The sequence below is a fragment of the Blennius ocellaris genome, assembly GCF_963422515.1.
Source record: "Blennius ocellaris genome assembly, contig: SUPER_24_unloc_1, whole genome shotgun sequence".
NCBI classification, from domain to species: domain Eukaryota; kingdom Metazoa; phylum Chordata; class Actinopteri; order Blenniiformes; family Blenniidae; genus Blennius; species Blennius ocellaris.
The window spans coordinates 551,290-578,137 of NW_027662310.1; the positions used below are offsets into that span (position 1 = coordinate 551,290).

General features: G+C 50.5%; 1 protein-coding gene across 1 annotated transcript in view; it reads right to left on the reverse strand.

Annotated features, from left to right (window-relative positions):
* Nucleotides 1–8,591: 8,591 nt before the first annotated feature.
* Nucleotides 8,592–26,848, reverse strand: part of LOC308147872 (uncharacterized protein) — a gene marked incomplete at both ends in the record, with an annotated part of 28,447 nt that continues 10,190 nt past the window's right edge. Inside the window, 4 exons of the mRNA XM_080521247.1 lie at nucleotides 8,592–8,868; nucleotides 10,717–10,834; nucleotides 11,634–13,539; nucleotides 13,713–14,326. Of these exons, the coding sequence (XP_080377373.1) occupies nucleotides 8,592–8,868; nucleotides 10,717–10,834; nucleotides 11,634–13,539; nucleotides 13,713–14,326 (2,915 nt within the window). The remainder of the gene's footprint in view (nucleotides 8,869–10,716; nucleotides 10,835–11,633; nucleotides 13,540–13,712; nucleotides 14,327–26,848) is intronic.

Sequence of the window (26,848 nt, forward strand, 5' to 3'; positions counted from 1 at the left end):
CAGACCTGGTCCTGGATCACTGCAGGAGGGAAGAGCCAGACCTGGTCCTGGATCACTGCAGGAGGGAAGAGCCAGACCTGGTCCTGGATCACTGCAGGAGGGAAGGGCCAGACCTGGTCCTGGATCACTGCAGGAGGGAAGGGCCAGACCTGGTCCTGGATCACTGCAGGAGGGAAGAGCCAGACCTGGTCCTGGATCACTGCAGGAGGGAAGAGGAAGACCTGGTCCTGGATCACTGCAGGAGGGAAGAGGAAGACCTGGTCCTGGATCACTGCAGGAGGGAAGAGGTAGACCTGGTCCTGGATCACTGCAGGAGGGAAGAGGAAGACCTGGTCCTGGATCACTGCAGGAGGGAAGAGGAAGACTTGGTCCTGGATCACTGCAGGAGGGAAGTGGCAGACCTGGTCCTGGATCACTGCAGGAGGGAAGAGGTAGACCTGGTCCTGGATCACTGCAGGAGGGAAGATGAAGACCTGGTCCTGGATCACTGCAGGAGGGAAGGGCCAGACCTGGTCCTGGATCACTGCAGGAGGGAAGAGCCAGACCTGGTCCTGGATCACTGCAGGAGGGAAGAGGAAGACCTGGTCCTGGATCACTGCAGGAGGGAAGAGGAAGACCTGGTCCTGGATCACTGCAGGAGGGAAGAGGTAGACCTGGTCCTGGATCACTGCAGGAGGGAAGAGGAAGACCTGGTCCTGGATCACTGCAGGAGGGAAGAGGAAGACTTGGTCCTGGATCACTGCAGGAGGGAAGAGGTAGACCTGGTCCTGGATCACTGCAGGAGGGAAGAGGAAGACCTGGTCCTGGATCACTGCAGGAGGGAAGAGGAAGACCTGGTCCTGGATCACTGCAGGAGGGAAGAGGAAGACCTGGTCCTGGATCACTGCAGGAGGGAAGGGCCAGACCTGGTCCTGGATCACTGCAGGAGGGAAGAGGTAGACCTGGTCCTGGATCACTGCAGGAGGGAAGAGGTAGACCTGGTCCTGGATCACTGCAGGAGGGAAGAGGAAGACCTGGTCCTGGATCACTGCAGGAGGGAAGAGCCAGACCTGGTCCTGGATCACTGCAGGAGGGAAGAGGAAGACCTGGTCCCGGGATCACTGCAGGAGGGAAGGGCCAGACCTGGTCCTGGATCACTGCAGGAGGGAAGAGCCAGACCTGGTCCTGGATCACTGCAGGAGGGAAGAGCCAGACCTGGTCCTGGATCACTGCAGGAGGGAAGAGCCAGACCTGGTCCTGGATCACTGCAGGAGGGAAGGGCCAGACCTGGTCCTGGATCACTGCAGGAGGGAAGGGCCAGACCTGGTCCTGGATCACTGCAGGAGGGAAGAGCCAGACCTGGTCCTGGATCACTGCAGGAGGGAAGAGGAAGACCTGGTCCTGGATCACTGCAGGAGGGAAGAGGAAGACCTGGTCCTGGATCACTGCAGGAGGGAAGAGGTAGACCTGGTCCTGGATCACTGCAGGAGGGAAGAGGAAGACCTGGTCCTGGATCACTGCAGGAGGGAAGTGGCAGACCTGGTCCTGGATCACTGCAGGAGGGAAGAGGTAGACCTGGTCCTGGATCACTGCAGGAGGGAAGATGAAGACCTGGTCCTGGATCACTGCAGGAGGGAAGGGCCAGACCTGGTCCTGGATCACTGCAGGAGGGAAGAGCCAGAACTGGTCCTGGATCACTGCAGGAGGGAAGAGGAAGACCTGGTCCTGGATCACTGCAGGAGGGAAGAGGAAGACCTGGTCCTGGATCACTGCAGGAGGGAAGAGGTAGACCTGGTCCTGGATCACTGCAGGAGGGAAGAGGAAGACCTGGTCCTGGATCACTGCAGGAGGGAAGAGGAAGACTTGGTCCTGGATCACTGCAGGAGGGAAGAGGAAGACCTGGTCCTGGATCACTGCAGGAGGGAAGAGGTAGACCTGGTCCTGGATCACTGCAGGACGGAAGAGGTAGACCTGGTCCTGGATCACTGCAGGAGGGAAGAGGAAGACCTGGTCCTGGATCACTGCAGGAGGGAAGTGGCAGACCTGGTCCTGGATCACTGCAGGAGGGAAGAGCCAGACCTGGTCCTGGATCACTGCAGGAGGGAAGAGGAAGACCTGGTCCTGGATCACTGCAGGAGGGAAGAGCCAGACCTGGTCCTGGATCACTGCAGGAGGGAAGAGCCAGACCTGGTCCTGGATCACTGCAGGAGGGAAGAGCCAGACCTGGTCCTGGATCACTGCAGGAGGGAAGAGGAAGACCTGGTCCTGGATCACTGCAGGAGGGAAGAGGAAGACCTGGTCCTGGATCACTGCAGGAGGGAAGAGCCAGACCTGGTCCTGGATCACTGCAGGAGGGAAGAGCCAGACCTGGTCCTGGATCACTGCAGGAGGGAAGAGGAAGACCTGGTCCTGGATCACTGCAGGAGGGAAGAGCCAGACCTGGTCCTGGATCACTGCAGGAGGGAAGAGGAAGACCTGGTCCTGGATCACTGCAGGAGGGAAGAGCCAGACCTGGTCCTGGATCACTGCAGGAGGGAAGAGGAAGACCTGGTCCTGGATCACTGCAGGAGGGAAGAGCCAGACCTGGTCCTGGATCACTGCAGGAGGGAAGAGGAAGACCTGGTCCTGGATCACTGCAGGAGGGAAGAGCCAGACCTGGTCCTGGATCACTGCAGGAGGGAAGAGCCAGACCTGGTCCTGGATCACTGCAGGAGGGAAGAGGAAGACCTGGTCCTGGATCACTGCAGGAGGGAAGAGGAAGACCTGGTCCTGGATCACTGCAGGAGGGAAGAGCCAGACCTGGTCCTGGATCACTGCAGGAGGGAAGAGCCAGACCTGGTCCTGGATCACTGCAGGAGGGAAGAGGAAGACCTGGTCCTGGATCACTGCAGGAGGGAAGAGGAAGACCTGGTCCTGGATCACTGCAGGAGGGAAGAGCCAGACCTGGTCCTGGATCACTGCAGGAGGGAAGAGGAAGACCTGGTCCTGGATCACTGCAGGAGGGAAGAGCCAGACCTGGTCCTGGATCACTGCAGGAGGGAAGAGGAAGACCTGGTCCTGGATCACTGCAGGAGGGAAGAGCCAGACCTGGTCCTGGATCACTGCAGGAGGGAAGAGGAAGACCTGGTCCTGGATCACTGCAGGAGGGAAGAGCCAGACCTGGTCCTGGATCACTGCAGGAGGGAAGAGGAAGACCTGGTCCTGGATCACTGCAGGAGGGAAGAGCCAGACCTGGTCCTGGATCACTGCAGGAGGGAAGAGCCAGACCTGGTCCTGGATCACTGCAGGAGGGAAGAGGAAGACCTGGTCCTGGATCACTGCAGGAGGGAAGAGGAAGACCTGGTCCTGGATCACTGCAGGAGGGAAGAGCCAGACCTGGTCCTGGATCACTGCAGGAGGGAAGAGCCAGACCTGGTCCTGGATCACTGCAGGAGGGAAGAGGAAGACCTGGTCCTGGATCACTGCAGGAGGGAAGAGGAAGACCTGGTCCTGGATCACTGCAGGAGGGAAGAGCCAGACCTGGTCCTGGATCACTGCAGGAGGGAAGAGGAAGACCTGGTCCTGGATCACTGCAGGAGGGAAGAGCCAGACCTGGTCCTGGATCACTGCAGGAGGGAAGAGGAAGACCTGGTCCTGGATCACTGCAGGAGGGAAGAGCCAGACCTGGTCCTGGATCACTGCAGGAGGGAAGAGCCAGACCTGGGAGCTCACTGCCCAGCGACTCAAGGTGTGGTTCCCTCTCCTTGCACCAACAGGAGGAGAGAGAGAAGCTCTGGTGTGTTGCTGCAGTGGAAAGCCAGTGTGGAGATTGAAGCTTTCAAATGGAGTTCTTCTCAGACAGGTTGATGTCGTAGTGTAGACCATTAACCCTATGACTGCTGACATCTCTTTGTTGATCAATTAGTATGAATGTTGGTGAATTCTATATGTTAATTTACTGAACTGTTTAGGGAGGACCACCTGCTGAGACACTGTGTTCAGAGTGTTGGGAAGGTCTGACACCAGCATCGGTGACCTGGAGGAGGACATTGATGGCTCAGTGGTCCTGGAGGAGGACATTGATGGCTCAGGGGTCCTGGAGGAGGACATTGATGGCTCAGGGGTCCTGGAGGAGGACATTGATGGCTCAGTGGTCCTGGAGGAGGACATTGATGGCTCAGTGGTCCTGGAGGAGGACATTGATGGCTCATTGATTCAGCTGGCAGGACTGTGAGAAAGGTAGGACAAATTGACAAATTGAGGTTGTGCGAGGAGCCTGGCCTTGCAGATATTGTGGGAGGAGCCTGGCCTTGCAGATATTGTGGGAGGAGCCTGGCCTTGCAGATATTGTGGGAGGAGCCTGGCCTTGCAGATATTGTGGGAGGAGCCTGGCCTTGCAGATATTGTGGGAGGAGCCTGGCCTTGCAGATATTGTGCAGTAGTACACAGGAGATTATTATTTGGCAGACCTTTCCTGGCGACAGCCTCACTTCCCCGTGCAACACATGGAATCTGCGTTTCAGTTGTCCAATACCCCGCTTGACCAACGCTGGTCTTTCCTTATGGGCCCTGTGCACAAACTAAACCAAAAATAAAGCAGTTGAACACAAAAGCTAGAAATGGCTACTAATTGTAGATGACTGAAAATGGTTTTCAAGAGACATTTAAAGTCATAAGACAATCTCACTGCTCCTTAATGTCAGTGCATTATAGGCTCTAGTTTCTCATTATTGACGTTACCTGTTGTAATTCAGTTGTGGTCCTGCTTCTGGACGAAGGTATGGAGTGAGAAGCCAAGGTTTGTACGGTAACCACTGTCCCCTAACAGGTGGTAGCCAATTGGACCGTACCGTTCTTCAAAGAGCGTCTCAGTTCTCAGACAGGAGTCGTACGTTGAGCCACGACGTCCACAATCATACAGCTTGCATTAAAAACAATCAGTGTTGATGCTGTGGCAGCGTTTTCTGTTTACATAAACAGCTCATCTTGTGACGGTGCCGTTATGTGGATGTGGCACCATCAATGACACCATCAACACCTGGCAAACCTGCTATGTCCATGAATGACCCTTTGTTAGCCTGCAACCAGTGAGCATCCAGTGGGAAGTGAATGAATCAGCTGTGAAAGCGCCGCTCTGGTCTGACTGATCTGCTGACGGAGGGTTGAGACAGAACAAGTCACCAGAGCTACACTGCTGCTTTTCCCTGTCGCCAGGTATCACAATGTGGTGATCACCTTCATCTCAGGCGTTACTGTGTCGGTGAAGTCAGATCCTCCCTGACGAGGTCGACGACAAACATCATTCCAGCACCATCGAGCCGGTAGGGTGTAATTAAATCACGGTCGTTAGACAAACGGAGAACGTCTTTCCTTCTTTCCGCCATCTTGTCTGTTTAAGAAACTTACATAGACTTCTTAAAGTCCTCCTCACTACTTTTAGTGGTTTTCCACCTTAGGAGTCCTCTTAGTGCATAAGATGCTTCCTTATCTTAGTGAGGACAAATTCTAAGAAAAATCTTAAATTTCGAGGAATTCTAAAGGTTTTCTTAAGAGTGACATCAACAAGAGCGATTTTTAGCATTAGCATGCTTCGTGAATACGGGCATAGAACCTCCAAGATTCCACGGAGCTGTTTGCAGATGTTTTCCATGTTTTCTCCAGGTGTGGGGAGAACAGTGGAGCTCATAATCAGAGAAATAAGAAAAGAATAAAAAGAATTCTCTCGGGTCACAGAGTCCAGTTCTGTTTCCATGGTGACACCAAACCAGCAGTTGTGCTTTGATACAGGGGCAGCAGCATCTGTGTCTGGTGGGTGTGCTGCTGCCATTGCTAAATTCTGTTGGCATGGACACGAATACTGCTAGTTAATGTTGCCATGGCAACATCCCACCTCATTGTGCCCATGTTTTGCTACCATTAAAACTTCAATTTTGGTTCACCAAAGAAACAAAAACCAAAATAAGTAGTCATTTCTATCGGAAAAAACCCTGAAATACTCAATTTCGTGACAACACCGTCAGGTGTTTAGATTGTTGTCATAGTGACAATAGTCCACAAAAAGTCCTTGAGTTGCTATGCTGTTATGCCCTCGTGTGTTGCAAAGGCAACACATGAGGACCATTGTTCTTTGAGGGAAACAATGGCACGTGTCGTTTCCACGGCAATGTGGGAATTACATTACAAGCTGTTTCTGAATAAAGACAAACAGAATAATATTTGAGTGCAATAAACATTTTTTATTAATTTGCATGATTATTTTGTTTGTACTGAAGAGAAAAAGATGATAATAAAATTATATTATTATTATCATTATTATTAGAAAAAGATCATCAGTGAAGTACGAAGGCAAACATCCAGGTGGAAATGGAGGCTGAGAGAAGCCGGACTGGCACTGGCTTGGTGAGAAAAATCCATCAGGTGATTAATTTGTTGCCGTGACAACATGTCAATTTGTAACGATCACATGTTAATATTGATTTGTTGCCATGACGATGTTAATGCATCAAATCTTCGGTGATCCCACAGAGAGTATTAACGTCATTAATTATCAAGGTAATGTGCTACGTGAGCTGGGATCAGACCATCGTGAGACAGCTTGGTTTGACCCTACTGATGTGGTGTTGCAACAGTCATCCTGCTACAACACCAAGCAGGAGGTCACAGTTCTCTCTCTCTCTCTCTCTCTCTCTGTCTCTGTCTCTCTGTCTCTGTCTCTGTCTCTCTCTCTCTCTCTCTCTCTCTCTCTCTCTCTCTCTCTCTTCTCTCTCTCTCTCTCTCTCTCTCTCTCTCTCTCTCGGTTTGTGGGAAGCCAGTCGTTTAAGAAGAACTGTGACCTCCTGCTTGGTGTTGCAGTCCCCATGAGTCCCCGTGAAGCTGAGTTACATGAAACGGCATTGTCGTGTGGGCGGGGCCTGAGAGTAGAAGGTCAGTGCCTTGACTCGTCATGATGTCAGGACTCGTCATGATACCTGGACTCGTCATGATACCAGGACTCGTCATGATGCCTGGACTCGTCATGATGCCTGGACTCGTCATGATGCCTTGACTCGTCATGATGTCAGGACTCGTCATGATGCCTGGACTCGTCATGATGCCTGGACTCGTCATGATGTCAAGACTCGTCATGATGTCAGGACTCGTCATGATACCTGGACTCGTCATGATGTCAGGACTCGTCATGATGCCTGGACTCGTCATGATGTCAGGACTCGTCATGATGTCAGGACTCGTCATGATACCTGGACTCGTCATGATACCTGGTCTCGTCATGATACCTGGTCTCGTCATGATGTCAGGACTCGTCATGATGTCAGGACTCGTTATGATACCTGGACTCGTCATGATACCTGGTCTCGTCATGATACCTGGTCTCGTCATGATGTCAGGACTCGTCATGATGTCAGGACTCGTCATGATGTCAGGACTCGTTATGATACCTGGACTCGTCATGATACCTGGTCTCGTCATGATGTCAGGACTCGTTATGATACCTGGACTCGTCATGATACCTGGTCTCGTCATGATGTCAGGACTCGTTATGATACCTGGACTCGTCATGGTGTCAGGACTCGTCATGATGTCAGGACTCGTCATGATATCTGGACTGGTCATGATACCTGGACTCGTCATGATGCCTGGACTCGTCATGATATCAGGACTCGTAATGATGTCAGGACTCGTCATGATGTCAGGACTCATCATGATATCAGGACTCGTCATGATATCTGGACTGGTCATGATACCTGGACTCGTCATGATGTCAGGACTCGTCATGATATCTGGACTCGTATTGATGTCAGGACTCGTCATGATGTCAGGACTCGTCATGATGCCTGGACTCGTCATGATGTCAGGACTCGTCATGATGTCAGGACTCGTTATGATACCTGGACTCGTCATGATACCTGGTCTCGTCATGATGTCAGGACTCGTCATGATGTCAGGACTCGTTTTGATACCTGGACTCGTCATGATGTCAGGACTCGTCATGATGTCAGGACTCGTCATGATATCAGGACTCGTCATGATATCTGGACTCGTAATGATATCAGGACTCGTCATGATGTCAGGACTCGTCATGATGTCAGGACTCGTCATGATGCCTGGACTCGTCATGATGTCAGGACTCGTCATGATGTCAGGACTCGTTATGATACCTGGACTCGTCATGATACCTGGTCTCGTCATGATACCTGGTCTCGTCATGATGTCAGGACTCGTCATGATGTCAGGACTCGTTATGATACCTGGACTCGTCATGATACCTGGTCTCGTCATGATACCTGGTCTCGTCATGATGTCAGGACTCGTCATGATGTCAGGACTCGTCATGATGTCAGGACTCGTTATGATACCTGGACTCGTCATGATACCTGGTCTCGTCATGATGTCAGGACTCGTTATGATACCTGGACTCGTCATGGTGTCAGGACTCGTCATGATGTCAGGACTCGTCATGATATCAGGACTCGTCATGATATCTGGACTGGTCATGATACCTGGACTCGTCATGATGCCTGGACTCGTCATGATATCAGGACTCGTAATGATGTCAGGACTCGTCATGATACCTGGACTCGTCATGATGCCTGGACTCGTCATGATGTCAGGACTCGTCATGATGTCAGGACTCGTCAGTTGTTCGTCGGTAGCGGTTGGCACCGAGCTCTCAGAGCTCCGTAGTTGGGGTTCCCGGTCAGGAGGGGCGAGTCCTGGGCGTCCCCAGTCTCCAGAGCTCGGCCCAGGTTCTGCCAGAAGAGTCCCGGGTGCGAGGCGGCCTGGGGCCAGCTCAGGTAGGTCCGGCGCTTCACCAACTTCCTCATACGGTGGTATGGAGACAGGAGCCGCGATGGGATGTCCTCCAGGAAGAGCAGGATGAGGACGTCTTTCTGCTCATCAAACAGACGAAAACTACAATAGCAAAGACCGGGAGAGACCAGGAGACACTATGAGAGACCAGGAGACACTATGAAACATTAGAGACAAGGAGAAACCAGGTGAAACCCCAGCAGGTACATTTCAGGATTAGGTTATCATGTTGATGTTTGCCACCTGCTGCTACCGGTCAGTGTGAGGACAGACAGCGCCCCCACCTGGCCACCTGCTGCTACCTGTCAGTGTGAGGACAGACAGCGCCCCCACCTGGCCACCTGCTGCTACCGGTCAGTGTGAGGACAGACAGCGCCCCCACCTGGCCACCTGCTGCTACCTGTCAGTGTGAGGACAGACAGCGCCCCCACCTGGCCACCTGCTGCTACCGGTCAGTGTGAGGACAGACAGCGCCCCCACCTGGCCACCTGCTGCTACCTGTCAGTGTGAGGACAGACAGCGCCCCCACCTGGCCACCTGCTGCTACCGGTCAGTGTGAGGACAGACAGCGCCCCCACCTGGCCACCTGCTGCTACCTGTCAGTGTGAGGACAGACAGCGCCCCCACCTGGCCACCTGCTGCTACCTGTCAGTGTGAGGACAGACAGCGCCCCCACCTGGCCACCTGCTGCTACCGGTCAGTGTGAGGACAGACAGCGCCCCCACCTGGCCACCTGCTGCTACCTGTCAGTGTGAGGACAGACAGCGCCCCCACCTGGCCACCTGCTGCTACCGGTCAGTGTGAGGACAGACAGCGCCCCCACCTGGCCACCTGCTGCTACCTGTCAGTGTGAGGACAGACAGCGCCCCCACCTGGCCACCTGCTGCTACCGGTCAGTGTGAGGACAGACAGCGCCCCCACCTGGCCACCTGCTGCTACCTGTCAGTGTGAGGACAGACAGCGCCCCCACCTGGCCACCTGCTGCTACCGGTCAGTGTGAGGACAGACAGCGCCCCCACCTGGCCACCTGCTGCTACCTGTCAGTGTGAGGACAGACAGCGCCCCCACCTGGCCACCTCCTGCTACCTGTCAGTGTGAGGACAGACAGCGCCCCCACCTGGCCACCTGCTGCTACCTGTCAGTGTGAGGACAGACAGCGCCCCCACCTGGCCACCTGCTGCTACCTGTCAGTGTGAGGACAGACAGCGCCCCCACCTGGCCACCTGCTGCTACCTGTCAGTGTGAGGACAGACAGCGCCCCCACCTGGCCATCTGCTGCTACCTGTCAGTGTGAGGACCGACAGCGCCCCCACCTGGCCACCTGCTGCTACCTGTCAGTGTGAGGACAGACAGCGCCCCCACCTGGCCACCTGCTGCTACCTGTCAGTGTGAGGACAGACAGCGCCCCCACCTGGCCACCTGCTGCTACCGGTCAGTGTGAGGACAGACAGCGCCCCCACCTGGCCACCTGCTGCTACCTGTCAGTGTGAGGACAGACAGCGCCCCCACCTGGCCACCTGCTGCTACCGGTCAGTGTGAGGACAGACAGCGCCCCCACCTGGCCACCTGCTGCTACCTGTCAGTGTGAGGACAGACAGCGCCCCCACCTGGCCACCTGCTGCTACCTGTCAGTGTGAGGACAGACAGCGCCCCCACCTGGCCACCTGCTGCTACCTGTCAGTGTGAGGACAGACAGCGCCCCCACCTGGCCACCTGCTGCTACCTGTCAGTGTGAGGACAGACAGCGCCCCCACCTGGCCACCTGCTGCTACCGGTCAGTGTGAGGACAGACAGCGCCCCCACCTGGCCACCTGCTGCTACCTGTCAGTGTGAGGACAGACAGCGCCCCCACCTGGCCACCTGCTGCTACCTGTCAGTGTGAGGACAGACAGCGCCCCCACCTGGCCACCTGCTGCTACCTGTCAGTGTGAGGACAGACAGCGCCCCCACCTGGCCATCTGGATCTCCCTGGAGCACCACTCGCTCTGCAGGTATCTGTGGCTCATCACGCAGATGGTCTTCCTGCTGGAGTAGATGGCGTCGGTGATGTTCTCCATGATGGGTTTGCCTGCAAAAGAAACCACGTCACTGCCAACACAGGCTATTTCTACACATCTGAGAGTGTGACTGAAGAAACACTGAGAGGAAGTGAAACCATTCTGAAGGAGAAGAAGGAGGCGCAAACAAACCTGAGAACAAGCTGTCATAATCTATTATTATTATTCTTGTTCTTATTATTATTACTATTATTATTATTGATGATGATGATGATGATGATGATGATATAAATAATATGTTTAATTATAACATTTCATTATTCATAATTTATTCTTCTACAAAATAAAAATGTCTTTCATTTAACTTGTTTAACTAAATTAAATGTTTTTCAAAAGCATCATTATTAATGAAGCTGTCTTCTCTACAGCAGACACCACATCTGCTTCCTCCGGTGCTTGAAGCAAGTAGAACAACAGCATTGGTGATTCATTCACAGTTCTTAAACCCGTAGCTTCAGTTCTTGTCCTTTTGCAGTAAGCAGAAGTACTGGTTGGGAGTCTGGGTGCTGCAGACTGTCTCCAGCAGGTACCTGGTCAGTGCTGCAGACAGTCTCCAGCAGGTACCTGGTCAGTCCTGCAGACACAGTCTCCAGCAGGTACCTGGTCAGTCCTGCAGACAGTCTCCAGCAGGTACCTGGTCAGTCCTGCAGACAGTCTCCAGCAGGTACCTGGTCAGTCCTGCAGACACAGTCTCCAGCAGGTACCTGGTCAGTGCTGCAGACAGGCTCCAGCAGGTACCTGGTCAGTCCTGCAGACACAGTCTCCAGCAGGTACCTGGTTCGTACTGCAGACACAGTCTATAGCAGTTACCTGGTTGGAAGTCTCGGTGGTGCAGACACAGTCTCCAACCCTGCTCCCCCTCCAGGGCCGGCAGCATCTCTCGGTACACCCAGTCCTCATCGTGAACATTGTAGGAGACAAAGGCGTCGTAGCGGTGGGGCATCATCTTCCTCCTCTTCTTGCTGTCATAGAGGAAAGCCAGGAAAAGGCGGTAGGCATAGAGCAGCTGCCACCTCAGAAAGTGGTGAACCAGAGACACCAGGAGAGTCAGGACCACCAGAGAGCTGCTGGAGATGAAGCAGACCAGGTCAATGTCCAGAAAGCAGGACTGGATGTCGAAGTCCATCAGCCTGGTTCTGTGTTCACTGGGAGGAAAAGCACAGGTGTACTGGTGAGCATTTACCACCTGGGTCTGGTTGTTGGTCCTGGCCCACTGGATGAAAGCCACATTAGAGCAGTCACAGGTGAATGGATTACCCAACAGGTCCAGGTAGACCAGCATTGGGAAAGACTGGAAGAGCGTCTCATTGATGACCATCAGTTTGTTGTCTCTCAGAATCAGGGACCGCAGCTCAAATAGTTCCGCCCCTGACAGAAAGTCCACAGATCTGAGGTCAGTCTCAGAGAGATCCAGCGTCTGCAGGTTTGGGATGAAATGGAAAAGTTCTGCCTCCAAATCTGACAAGTCCGTCTTCCGCAAAGTGAGACTCCTGAGTCGGGGGCAGAACTGGAACGTGTCCAGACGTGGAGCAGTGATGTAAATGTTGATGGCTGTGAAAGCCTCCAGGTGGGTCATTGACTGCAACATCTCCTCCGGTGGATCAAGAGGATGTCCAAAGTGAAAGCCCTGGCAGATCACCGTGAGGTTCTTGAGAGATTTTAACTCATAAAAAGCTTTAGATGAGGCCTGCAGTGATTTTTTCACATCTCCATCGGTGCTCATGTAGAGGGTGAGATTTCTGAGGCGTCGCAGTCCTTGAAAGGTACACTCATAATCAAGTGGAATGGTCACAAACAAGGTCTCCAGATTTTTCAGTCCATCAAACGTCTTTTGCGGCACTCTTCCGATGTGATTCGAAGTCACGTCCAAATATCTGAGAGATCGTAATCCCTGAAAATCTCTCTTCTTCATCATCCACAGAAAGCCTTGGCTCAGATCTAAGTACTCCAGCTTCTGCAGGCCCATCTTGAAAGTGCCTCCATACGTCCAGAGCAAGTTTTGGTGTAGATCTAGAACCTTCAGCTCAGTGAGATTTTGGAAGACACACCAGTCTAGTTTGGTGATGCGGTTGAAGCTGAGGTAGAGCTCTGTGAGGTGAGTAGCATTTCTAAAATCCTCACAATACAGCTCTGAGATGAGGTTGTCCTCTATGTTGAGGATCTGGAGCGAAGCCAGGCTACGGATGTCTTTTGGCACCTCAACAAGTGAGTTGGTCTGTAGTGTCAGAGTCTTGAGTTGTGTCATGGAGCGAAGCGAGCCTTCGGGCAAAAACCTCAGGTACGTGTGGGACAGGTTGAGCTCGGAGAGCTGAGAGCATGCCACCAGTCTCAGAGTCCACTGAGCCAGATGGTTGAATTCCAGAACCAAAATCCGGAGTGTCGGAATGCCACAGACTGTGTCCAACAGACCATTTTTTATCCATGTCTCCACGTAATTCAGCTTCAGATGAATGAGTGAGTCCAAGCTCTGCAGGACGGTTTGGAGGTTCTCCAATGGAATCAAAGGTCCGTTGAGAAACAGCTGAGTGACACTGCTCAGAAATGTCCGGTTGGTCACGTCCCACCTCAGAACAGAACCGTCTCCGCACATAGAAAGATCAATGGTCTTCAGGTGAGGGAAGGTCAGCGACGTGATCCCAAACGATTCCAGGTGATCAAGGACAGACAAATCCAACCTCTCCAAGCCGGAGGACTCGATCAGTGGGAGGTCGCTCGTCTGTAACAAAGAAACACACAATAACACTACTTCGAAACAACACAAAACAACTACAAAGAAACACGCAACAGCGACAAAGAGACATGACTACAAAGAAGGAAGACAGGAAACTGCTAGAAAGATTTTTTTTTAAAAGAAGCACCTAAATAGACAAAGCACCTTGAGGCCAATACCTGGAAGGAGGTGAGCAGGCCGGAGCTGAGCTCCAGAGTTCGGACGCTGGGCAACAGCAGCACCGGCTGGATGTCCTGGACCTGTTGCAGCAGGTTAGAGCCCAGCAGCACCGTGCCAAGTGAGATCAGGTGGCGGAAGGCAGCAGGGTGGATGAACTGGATCTTGTTGGTTCTCAGATCGAGTTTGCTCAGTTTGGACAAACCCTGGAACATGTTCTTCGTCAGGTTGCAGAGGAGGTTGTTGGACATATCAAGCATTTCTAACGACGTCTGGTGGAGGAACGAGCCTTCGTCTACCCAAGTGACACGGTTCAAACACAGGTCCAGGAGTCTCAGCCGCCACAGGGACCGGAAGTCCTGCAGGCCGACACTCGACAGCAGGTTGTTGGTGAGCCTGAAGGAGGTGGTGCCTTGGGGGAGATCAGTGGGGACGGATCGCAGCTCTTGGTTCGTACAGTCCACCAGTACCTCGTCCAGAGGACTCGAACTGTGATACATGCTACAGTTAGTCAGAAAGTACATCTGCGAGAAACCAACGAGGAGCAGCAGGAACATGGTGACCAAGAGATCCTTTGGGAGGAAACATGACAATGTCGCCATGGCTGAAGAAACATCTGCACACAGTGAAACACAAGCAAACACAGCATCACCAAGGAGACAATATGTACAGTTCAGACACTATCATTCCCAAAGCAATCACTCAAACCACAAGACCACAGCTCGTCAGTCCCCACAGATAAACGGTGTGAAGATTTAAAGAATTTCATCAGACTCAATGTGCAATCTATTCATTCAAGTCATTCAAAACTCCAAAAACTAACAACTTCCTCAAATTACACTTCAGAGTCCCAAATTGACTTTATTGGTACCCGATTTGTGTGCAGCAGGAGAGCGCATCTGGCAGTACATACAGATACTTTCAAAACAGACAGTAAAAACCAGTAGAAACACAGACATCGACGGGCACTAACAAGCTTACTGACAGGTTAACAAGTGAAATGAATAAATAGGTAAAAGTAACCACTATAAAGACCTGTTGAAAATATGATAAAGAAGGTGAAATAAATAGATAAAAAGGTTGAACTTCATTCAATTAAAAACCCAAGAGTAAATGCATTTTACACTCATTTAGAAAAGAAATGGCAGCAAGAACAAAGCTCATTTTAAGTTTGGGGACTTTGAATATCTGTTCAGATGGAAGGACGATAAAAAAGATACAAAAGACCCCTAAGGCACCAAAAAAATACACAAAAATAACAAAATAATGATGCACAAATACACCTAAAATATATAAATGAAAAAGATGAAAATGCAAACAAACGCCAAGACTGAAAGAAGACAAACAAAATGCATACATATGGAACGCATACAAAAAAACCTAAAAAACAGAAAAACCCACCGAAAAAACACAAGAAACAAAAAACACAAAGTTTACCGATGTGGCGTGTCCACCTTCTGTGCTGCTGCTGTGTGTGTGTGTGTGTGTGTGTGTGAGTGGGTGTGTGTGTGAGTGGGTGTGTGTGTGTGTGTGTGTGTGTGTGTGTGTGTGTGTGTGTGTGTGTGTGTGTGTGTGTGTGAGTGTGTGTGTGTGTGTTTGTGTGTGAGTGTGTGTGTGTGTGTGTGTGTGTGTGAGTGTGTGTGTGTGTGAGTGGGTGTGTGTGTGTGTGTGTGTGTGTGTGTGTGTGTGAGTGGGTGTGTGTGTGAGTGGGTGTGTGTGTGTGTGTGTGTGTGTGTGTGTGTGTGTGTGTGTGTGTGTGTGTGTGAGTGTGTGTGTGTGTGTTTGTGTGTGAGTGTGTGTGTGTGTGTGTGTGTGTGAGTGGGTGTGTGTGTGTGTGTGTGTGTGTGTGTGTGTGTGTGTGTGTGTGTGTGTGTGTGTGTGTGAGTGTGTGTGTGTGTGTTTGTGTGTGAGTGTGTGTGTGTGTGTGTGTTTGTGTGTGAGTGTGTGTGTGTGTGTGTGTGTGTGTGTGTGTGTGTGTGTGTGTGTGTGTGTGTGTGTGTGTGTGTGTGTGTGTGTGTGTGTGTGTGTGTGTGTCACTGAACAATCATCTCATTCATCTGGATGACAGATAAAGACAGCAGCATCCTTCACTTCTGCTTTCCAGGCTCTTGACTTCCTGTTTGTCCAGCTCGATGTCAGATTGTCAGATAAGACGAGAAGCTTCTGGTTTGATTCGAGCTGTTTGAAGGTTCAACCTTCAAGCAGCTTTGGTAACAAACTGTAGGAATTTCTTACCTCAGAAGGATCAATTGGCACCATTTATGTGGTGAATTTAGCCTGAACAAGTGATACCAGTTATGTAGGGTTTTGGCAGTTTCGCTATCGATAATGACTACTAATTATCGAAGATAGTTATTAATAATGTTATTGAAATGTAATCTGATGTGTATCAGAAACCTCGGAGCTCCACCTGTCTTAACAGGAAATGATAGTCAATTCAGTTCTATCAGTCTCATAAGATATACTAAACTGTTCATCAGGAATTTGAATTAATAGTTAAATTAATTACAATTACCAGAATTAACAGTAAAGATTGAAGGATTTTAGAGTTCTTGACACAGAAGAGTCGACATTTCATTCTCCTTTGTGCTCATTAATAAAACAGCAAGTATGATTCCAAACATTATATTTATTTAGAATGAAAACAAATAAAACACAGATTCTAACTACCTATATACAGCTGGGTGTGTGTAGGTGTGTGTGTGTGTGTGTGTGTGTGTGTGTGTGTATGTGTGTGTGTGTGTGTGTGTGTGTGTGTGTGTGTGTGTGTGTGTGTGTGTGTGTGTGTGTGTGTGTGTGTGTGTGTGTGTGGAGAGAGAAAGAGAGAGAGAGAGAGGTGGAGGGAGTGTGTGTGAGACGTGTGATGAACTACAAAACAAGATGGCGGATCACAAGAAACTACATTCCAATGGAGGTTGTCAGAGAGCAGGAAGTCTGTCCTGGGTCTCCACCATGTGCTGGAGAACAATGGAACATGGAAGCTAGTCTTTAGCGTCTGCTTCCTGTGTGTCTCTGCTAAAGGACCATTTCTAGAATGACTTGATGTGAATGAGACTTGTTTTGTAAAACGTCAGGAGTCGTCAGATGGTGTTCAGTTACTGTGTGATGTTGTCTTTGATGTGATATGTGTAGGATTGTGAGTTAACTAGTTAGTAAAGCAAAGATTAGCATGCAGACCCTGTGTCTGTGGCAGAGCTAACGTTGGTTTACAGGTTGATCACTGCTCCTAATATCATTATCTATAGAACTCAATCACTGTAACAGAATGAACCAGTGGTTCATTCTATTACATGAATTTATTAGGTTGGGACTTTTCATTACATTTTTGATTTCAGCCAATGTTAATTTAAATACAGTGTGTTTATAAACTACATTACAACAATCTTGCTCTCATTTGAACACAAATTCAAATTCTAATTCAAATTCAAATTCAAATTTGAATTTGAACACTGTTGTCTCGGCCTATGGACTGAACAGCAGTTCAGAGCACCCAATCTTCTTGGAGTCTATGGGAGGGGTTCTGGATAGTCTCCAACTGGGGACTCCATTGTTCTCCTGGGGGACTTCAACGCCCACGTGGGCAATGACAGTGAGACCTGGAAGGGGGTGATTGGGAGGAACGGCCTCCCCGATCTGAACCCGAGCGGTGTTCTGTTATTGGACTACTGTGCCAGTCACAGCTTGTCCATAACGAACACCATGTTGGAGCACAGGGGTGTCCATAAGTGCACGTGGCACCAGGACACCCTAGGCCGGAGGTCAATGATAGACTTTGTGGTCGTGTCATCTGATCTCCGGTAACGTGTCTTGGACACTCGGGTAAAGAGAGGGGCAGAGCTGTCAACTGATCACCACCTGGTGGTGAGTTGGATGCGCTGGACCGGGAGGAGGCCGGATAGACTCGGCAGACCCAAACGTGTTGTGAGGGTCTGCTGGGAACATCTGGCCGAGCCCTCCGTCCGCGCAGTTTTCAACTCCCACCTCTGGCAGAGATTCTCAATCCGGTTTGCAGGAAGAAATTCCTGCAAACCGTCCGGCGCCTCAGGCCGGGGAAGCAGTTCTCCACCAACACTGTTTACAGTGGAAGTGGGGAGCTGTTGACCTCAACTGGGGATATCGTCGGGCGGTGGAAGGAATACTTCGAGGACCTCCTCAATCCCACCACCACGTCTTCCGTTGAGGAAGCAGAGGCTGGGTTCTCAGAGGTGGACTCGTCCATTACCCAAGCTGAAGTCACCGAGGTTGTTGTGAAGCTCCTCGGTGGCAAGGCACCGGTAGTGATGAGATTCGCCCAGAGTTCCTTAAGTCTCTGGATGTGCAGGGACTGTCGTGGTTGACTCGTCTCTGCAACATCGCGTGGCGGCCGGGGACAGTACCTCTGGGCTGGCAGACCGGGGAGGTGGTCCCTCTCTTCAAGAAGGGGGATCGGAGGGTGTGTTCCAACTACAGAGGGATCACACTCCTCAGCCTCCCCGGGAAGGTCTATTCCAGGGTACTGGAGAGGAGGGTCCGGCTGTTAGTCGAACCTCGGATCCAAGAGGAACAATGTTGTTTTCGTCCTGGTCGTGGAACACTGGACCAGCTCTATACCCTCCACCAGGTTCTCTTGATGGTGGAACACTGGACCAGCTCTACACCCTCCATCAGGTTCTCTTGATGGTGGAACACTGGACCAGCTCTAGACCCTCCACCAGGTTCTCTTGATGGTGGAACACTGGACCAGCTCTATACCCTCCACCAGGTTCTCTTGATGGTGGAACACTGGACCAGCTCTACACCCTCCATCAGGTTCTCTTGATGGTGGAACACTGGACCAGCTCTAGATCCTCCACCAGGTTCTCCTGATGGTGGAACACTGGACCAGCTCTAGACCCTCCACCAGGTTCTCTTGATGGTGGAACACTGGACCAGCTCTAGACCCTCCACCAGGTTCTCCTGATGGTGGAACACTGGACCAGCTCTATACCCTCCACCAGGTTCTCCTGATGGTGGAACACTGGACCAGCTCTAGACCCTCCACCAGGTTCTCCTGATGGTGGAACACTGGACCAGCTCTATACCCTCCACCAGGTTCTCCTGATGGTGGAACACTGGACCAGGTCTATACCCTCCACCAGGTGCTCCTGAGGGTGGAACACTGGACCAGCTCTAGACCCTCCACCAGGTTCTCCTGATGGTGGAACACTGGACCAGCTCTATACCCTCCACCAGGTTCTTCTGATGGTGGAACACTAGACCAGCTCTATACCCTCCACCAGGTTCTCCTGATGGTGGAACACTGGACCAGCTCTAGATCCTCCACCAGGTTCTCCTGATGGTGGAACACTGGACCAGCTCTAGATCCTCCACCAGGTTCTCCTGATGGTGGAACACTGGACCAGCTCTATACCCTCCACCAGGTTCTCCTGATGGTGGAACACTGGACCAGCTCTAGACCCTCCACCAGGTTCTCCTGATGGTGGAACACTGGACCAGCTCTATACCCTCCACCAGGTTCTCCTGATGGTGGAACACTGGACCAGCTCTAGACCCTCCACCAGGTTCTCCTGATGGTGGAATACTGGACCAGCTCTATACCCTCCACCAGGTGCTCCTGATGGTGGAACACTGGACCAGCTCTATACCCTCCACCAGGTTCTCCTGATGGTGGAACACTGGACCAGCTCTAGACCCTCCACCAGGTGCTTGAGGGTTCATGGGAGTTCGCCCAACCAGTCCACATGTGTTTTGTGGATCTGGAGAAGGCGTTCGACCGCGTCCCCCGAGACGTCCTGTGGGGGGTGCTCCGGGAGTATGGAGTCCGGGGTCCCTTGTTGAGGGCTGTTCGGTCTTTGTATTCCCGGAGCAGGAGTTTGGTTCACATTGCCGGCAGTAAGTCGGACCTGTTCCCAGTGCACGTTGGTCTCCGGCAGGGGTGTCCTTTATCACCGGTTCTGTTCCTCATATATATGGACAGAATCTCTAGGCACAGCCGGGGGCCGGAGGGGGTCCAGTTTGGGGACCACAGGATCTCATCTCTGCTATTTGCGGATGATGTGGTTCTGTTGGCTCCATCAAGCCATGACCTTCAGCGTCCACTGACGCGGTTCACAGCCGAGTGTGAAGCAGCTGGGATGAGGATCAGTTATGCAGTCGTTGTATCGGTCCGTCGTGGTGAAAAAGGAGCTGAGGCAAAAGACCAAGCTCTGGATTTACCGGTCGATCTTCGTTCCTCCCCTCACCTATGGTCATGAACTATGGGTCATGACCGAAAGAACCAGACCCCGGATACAAGCGTCTGAAATGAGCTTCCTCCGTAGGGTGGCTGGGCGTCACCCTTAGAGATAGGGTGAGGAGCTCAGTCACCCTTAGAGATAGGGTGAGGAGCTCAGTCACCCTTTGAGATAGGGTGAGGAGCTCAGTCACCCTTAGAGATAGGGTGAGGAGCTCAGTCACCCTTAGAGATAGGGGGAGGAGCTCAGTCACCCTTAGAGATAGGGGGAGGAGCTCAGTCACCCTTAGAGATAGGGTGAGGAGCTCAGTCACCCTTAGAGATAGGGGGAGGAACTCAGTCACCCTTAGAGATAGGGGGAGGAGCTCAGTCACCCTTAGAGATAGGGGGAGGAGCTCAGTCACCAGGGAGGAGCTCGGAGTAGAGCCGCTGCTCCTCCACATCCAGAGGAGCAGCTGAGGTGGCTCGGGCAACTATTTCGGATGCCCTCCAGACGCCTCCCTAGGGAGGTGTTCCGGGCATGTCCCTCCGGTAGGAGGCCTCGGGACAGACCCAGGACACCTGGAGGGACTATGTATCTCTGGTAGGAGGCCTCAGGACAGACCCAGGACACCTGGAGGGACTATGTCTCTCTGGTAGGAGGCCTCAGGACAGACCCAGGACACCTGGAGGGACTATGTCTCTCTGGTAGGAGGCCTCAGGACAGACCCAGGACACCTGGAGGGACTATGTCTCTCTGGTAGGAGGCCTCAGGACAGACCCAGGACACCTGGAGGGACTATGTCTCTCTATGGCCTGGGAACACCTTGGGGTGCCACCAGAAGAGCTGGAGGAAGATTCTGGGTGAGGGAAGTCTGGGCAACTCTGCTCAGACTGCTGCCTCTTGACCCGACCTGGATAAGTGGCAGATAATGGATGGGTGGATGGATGGATGGATGGATGGATGGATGGATGGATGGATGGATGGATGGATGGATGGATGGATGGATGGATGGATGGATGGATGGATGGATGTTTGAAACCCAGTAAGAACATATGTTAAATGTACAAGTGTGTTAGTTTTGGGAGTGAGGTTATGGAATGGACTAAATGATGAACTGAAAAGGTGTAATTCTCTGTGCGTTTTCAAAAAGAGTTCAAGATGTAAAAGAATTAAATTTTATGGTGTGAATTGTTAATTTGATAGTTACTTATTATTTGAAAAGTGATTTCTAAGTTAGACTGTCATTTAGTTTTGTATTTGATTATTGATTTTACTTTGCAATCCTCACTGCTTATTGTCTCTATCTCAACATCTCATAGAAACACAAAAGAGCAAACCAAAGCTGACTTTAAGCCAGTCAATGAACTTGGGACGATTTAAAAGTGTTGGTCATCAAATGATTAGTTTAATTTCATGTCAGTCACTCTGATGTTAATCAGTCATTGGTGATATCGTTACTAAGCTCCGCCTCCTCAAGGCAGCTTTCCTCATTGCCCCAAGCTATACGTACACACACACACACACACACACACACACACACACACACACACACACACACACACACACACACACACACACACACACACTCTCTATAGCCGAGGTCTCAAACTACGGTCTTGGAGGGCCGCAGCCCTGCACGTTCTCCATGTCTCCCCGCTTCAATACAGCTGATTGCAATGAGCAACTCATTATCTGGCTTTGTGCTGAAGGTGGTGATGCACTATCAGGTCAGTCATCCTCTAACAATCAGCCTCTAACAGTCATCCTCTAACAATCAGCCTCTAACAGTCGTCCTCTAACAATCGTCCTCTAACAGTCGTCCTCTAACAGTCGTCCTCTAACAGCCATCCTCTAACAATCATCCTCTAACAGTCAACCTCTAACAGTCGTCCTCTAACAGTCGTCCTCTAACAGTCGTCCTGTAACAGTCATCCTCTAACAGTCGTCCTCTAACCATCGTCCTCTAACGTCCTCTAACAGTCGTCCTCTAACAGTCATCCTCTAACAGTCGTCCTCTAACAGTCGTCCTGTAACAGTCATCCTCTAACAGTCGTCCTCTAACCATCGTCCTCTAACATCCTCTAACAGTCGTCCTCTAACAGTCATCCTCTAACAGTCGTCCTCTAACAGTCGTCCTCTAACAATCATCCTCTAACAGTCATCCTCTAACAGTCGTCCTCAATCAGTCGTCCTCTAACAGTCATCCTCTAACAGTCGTCCTCTAACAGTCGTCCTCTAACAGTCATCCTCTAACAGTCATCCTCTAACAGTCGTCCTCTAACAGCCATCCTCTAACAGTCATCCTCTAACAGTCGTCCTCTAACAGTCGTCCTCTAACAGTCGTCCTCTAACAGTCATCCTCTAACAGTCGTCCTCTAACAGTCGTCCTCTAAAAATCATCCTCTAACAGTCATCCTCTAACAGTCATCCTCTAACAGTCGTCCTCTAACAGTCATCCTCTAACAGTCATCCTCTAACAGTCATCCTCTAACAATCAGCCTCTAACAGTCATCCTCTAACAGTCGTCCTCTAACAGCCATCCTCTAACAGTCATCCTCTATCAGTCGTCCTCTAACAGTCATCCTCTAACAGTCGTCCTCTAACAGTCGTCCTCTAACAGTCGTCCTCTAACAATCAGCCTCTAACAGTCATCCTCTAACAGTCATCCTCTAACAGTCGTCCTCTAACAGTCGTCCTCTAACAGTCATCCTCTAACAGTCGTCCTCTAACAGTCGTCCTCTAACAATCATCCTCTAACAGTCGTCCTCTAACAGTCGTCCTCTAACAGTCATCCTCTAACAGTCGTCCTCTAACAGTCGTCCTCTAACAATCATCCTCTAACAGTCGTCCTCTAACAATCATCCTCTAACAGTCATCCTCTAACAGTCGTCCTCTAACAGCCGTCCTCTAACAGTCGTCCTCTAACAGTCGTCCTCTAACAGTCATCCTCTAACAGTCATCCTCTAACAGTCATCCTCTAACAGTCGTCCTCTAACAGTCATCCTCTAACAGTCGTCCTCTAACAGTCGTCTTCTAACAATCAGCCTCTAACAGTCATCCTCTAACAGTCATCCTCTAGCAGTCGTCCTCTAACAGTCATCCTCTAACAGTCGTCCTCTAACAGTCGTCCTCTAACAATCATCCTCTAACAGTCATCCTCTAACAGTCGTCCTCAATCAGTCGTCCTCTAACAGTCGTCCTCTAACAGTCGTCCTCTAACAGTCATCCTCTAACAGTCGTCCTCTAACAGTCATCCTCTAACAATCAGCCTCTAACAGTCATCCTCTAACAATCAGCCTCTAACAGTCGTCCTCTAACAATCGTCCTCTAACAGTCGTCCTCTAACAGTCGTCCTCTAACAGTCATCCTCTAACAATCAGCCTCTAACAGTCATCCTCTAACAATCAGCCTCTAACAGTCGTCCTCTAACAATCGTCCTCTAACAGTCGTCCTCTAACAGTCGTCCTCTAACAGTCATCCTCTAACAGTCGTCCTCTAACAGTCATCCTCTAACAATCATCCTCTAACAGTCAACCTCTAACAGTCGTCCTCTAACAGTCGTCCTCTAACAGTCGTCCTGTAACAGTCATCCTCTAACAGTCGTCCTCTAACCATCGTCCTCTAACGTCCTCTAACAGTCGTCCTCTAACAGTCATCCTCTAACAGTCGTCCTCTAACAGACCTCCTCTAACAGTCATCCTCTAACAGTCGTCCTCTAACAGTCGTCCTGTAACAGTCATCCTCTAACAGTCGTCCTCTAACCATCGTCCTCTAACGTCCTCTAACAGTCGTCCTCTAACAGTCATCCTCTAACAGTCGTCCTCTAACAGTCGTCCTCTAACAATCATCCTCTAACAGTCATCCTCTAACAGTCGTCCTCAATCAGTCGTCCTCTAACAGTCATCCTCTAACAGTCGTCCTCTAACAGTCGTCCTCTAACAGTCTTCCTCTAACAGTCATCCTCTAACAGTCGTCCTCTAACAGCCATCCTCTAACAGTCATCCTCTAACAGTCGTCCTCTAACAGTCGTCCTCTAACAGTCGTCCTCTAACAGTCATCCTCTAACAGTCATCCTCTAACAGTCGTCCTCTAACAGTCGTCCTCTAACAATCATCCTCTAACAGTCGTCCTCAAACAATCATCCTCTAACAGTCATCCTCTAACAGTCGTCCTCTAATAGCCGTCCTCTAACAGTCGTCCTCTAACAGTCGTCCTCTAACAGTCGTCCTCTAACAGTCATCCTCTAACAGTCATCCTCTAACAGTCTTCCTCTAACAGTCGTCCTCTAACAGTCATCCTCTAACAATCATCCTCTAACAGTCGTCCTCTAACAGTCGTCCTCTAACAGTCATCCTCTAACAGTCGTCCTCTAACAGTCGTCCTCTAACAATCATCCTCTAACAGTCGTCCTCTAACAATCATCCTCTAACAGTCGTCCTCTAACAGCCATCCTCTAACAGTCATCCTCTATCAGTCGTCCTCTAACAGTCATCCTCTAACAGTCGTCCTCAATCAGTCATCCTCTAACAGTCGTCCTCTAACAGTCATATTCTACCAGTCATCCTCTAACAGTCGTCCTCTAACAGTCATCCTCTAACAGTCATCCTCTAGCAGTCGTCCTCTAACAGTCGTCCTCTAACAGTCGTCCTCTAACAATCATCCTCTAACAGTCATCCTCTAACAGTCATCCTCTAACAGTCGTCCTCTAACAGTCATCCTCTAACAGTCATCCTCTAACAGTCATCCTCTAACAATCAGCCTCTAACAGTCGTCCTCTAACACTCGTCCTCTAACAGTCGTCCTCTAACAATCAGCCTCTAACAGTCATCCTCTAACAGTCGTCCTCTAACAGCCGTCCTCTAACAGTCGACCTCTAACAGTCGTCCTCTAACAGTCGTCCTCTAACAATCAGCCTCTAACAGTCGTCCTCTAACAGTCATCCTCTAACAGTCGTCCTCTAACAGTCGTCCTCTAACAGCCGTCCTCTAACAGTCGTCCTCTAACAGTCGTCCTCTAACAATCGTCCTCTAACAGTCGTCCTCTAACAGTCGTCCTTTAACAGTCATCCTCTAACAGTCGTCCTCTAACAGTCGTCCTCTAACAATCATCCTCTAACAGTCATCCTCTAACAGTCGTCCTCTAACAGCCATCCTCTAACAGTCATCCTCTATCAGTCGTCCTCTAACAGTCATCCTCTAGCAGTCATCCTCTAACAGTCATCCTCTAACAGTCGTCCTCTAACAGTCATCCTCTAACAGTCGTCCTCTAACAGTCGTCCTCTAACAATCATCCTCTAACAGTCATCCTCTAACAGTCGTCCTCAATCAGTCATCCTCTAACAGTCGTCCTCTAACAGTCATATTCTACCAGTCATCCTCTAACAGTCGACCTCTAACAGTCGTCCTCTAACAATCATCCTCTAACAGTCATCCTCTAACAGTCGTCCTCAATCAGTCGTCCTCTAGCAGTCATCCTCTAACAGTCATCCTCTAATAGTCGTCCTCTAACAGTCGTCCTCTAACAGTCATCCTCTAACAGTCGTCCTCTAACAATCAGCCTCTAACAGTCATCCTCTAACAGTCGTCATCTAACAGTCATCCTCTAACAGTCATCCTCTAACAGTCGTCCTCTAACAGTCATCCTCTAACAGTCGTCCTCTAACAGTCGTCCTCTAACAATCAGCCTCTAACAGTCATCCTCTAACAGTCGTCCTCAATCAGTCATCCTCTAACAGTCGTCCTCTAACAGTCATATTCTACCAGTCATCCTCTAACAGTCGACCTCTAACAGTCGTCCTCTAACAATCATCCTCTAACAGTCATCCTCTAACAGTCGTCCTCAATCAGTCGTCCTCTAGCAGTCATCCTCTAACAGTCATCCTCTAACAGTCGTCCTCTAACAGTCATCCTCTAACAGTCGTCCTCTAACAATCGTCCTCTAGCAGTCATCCTCTAACAGTCATCCTCTAACAGTCGTCCTCTAACAGTCATCCTCTAACAGTCGTCCTCTAACAATCGTCCTCTAACAGTCATCCTCTAACAGTCATCCTCTAACAGTCGTCCTCTAACAGTCGTCCTCTAACAGTCATCCTCTAACAGTCGTCCTCTAACAATCAGCCTCTAACAGTCATCCTCTAACAGTCGTCATCTAACAGTCATCCTCTAACAGTCATCCTCTAACAGTCGTCCTCTAACAGTCATCCTCTAACAGTCGTCCTCTAACAGTCGTCCTCTAACAATCAGCCTCTAACAGTCATCCTCTAACAGTCGTCCTCTAACAGTCATCCTCTAACAGTCATCCTCTAACAGTCGTCATCTAACAGTCATCCTCTAACAGTCATCCTCTAACAGTCATCCTCTAACAGTCGTCCTCTAACAGTCGTCCTCTAACAGTCGTCCTCTAACAGTCATCCTCTAACAGTCATCCTCTAACAGTCGTCCTCTAACAATCAGCCTCTAACAGTCATCCTCTAACAGTCGTCATCTAACAGTCATCCTCTAACAGTCATCCTCTAACAGTCGTCCTCTAACAGTCGTCCTCTAACAGTCATCCTCTAACAGTCATCCTCTAACAGTCGTCCTCTAACAATCATCCTCTAACAGTCATCCTCTAACAGTCGTCCTCTAACAGCCATCCTCTAACAGTCATCCTCTAACAGTCGTCATCTAACAGTCATCCTCTAACAGTCGTCCTCTAACAGTCGTCCTCTAACAATCATCCTCTAACAGTCATCCTCTAACAGTCGTCCTCAATCAGTCATCCTCTAACAGTCGTCCTCTAACAGTGATCCTCTACAACAAGACTCTGTAGAAACAGCAACAGTATGTGCAACAACACCTGCATCTAGGACACTTTATCCAAGTCACTTAATTTTTTTAAAAATTGTATATAAGATACCTCTATTCTACTAACTGTTTGCACTTTCCTTATTCTACTAACTGTTT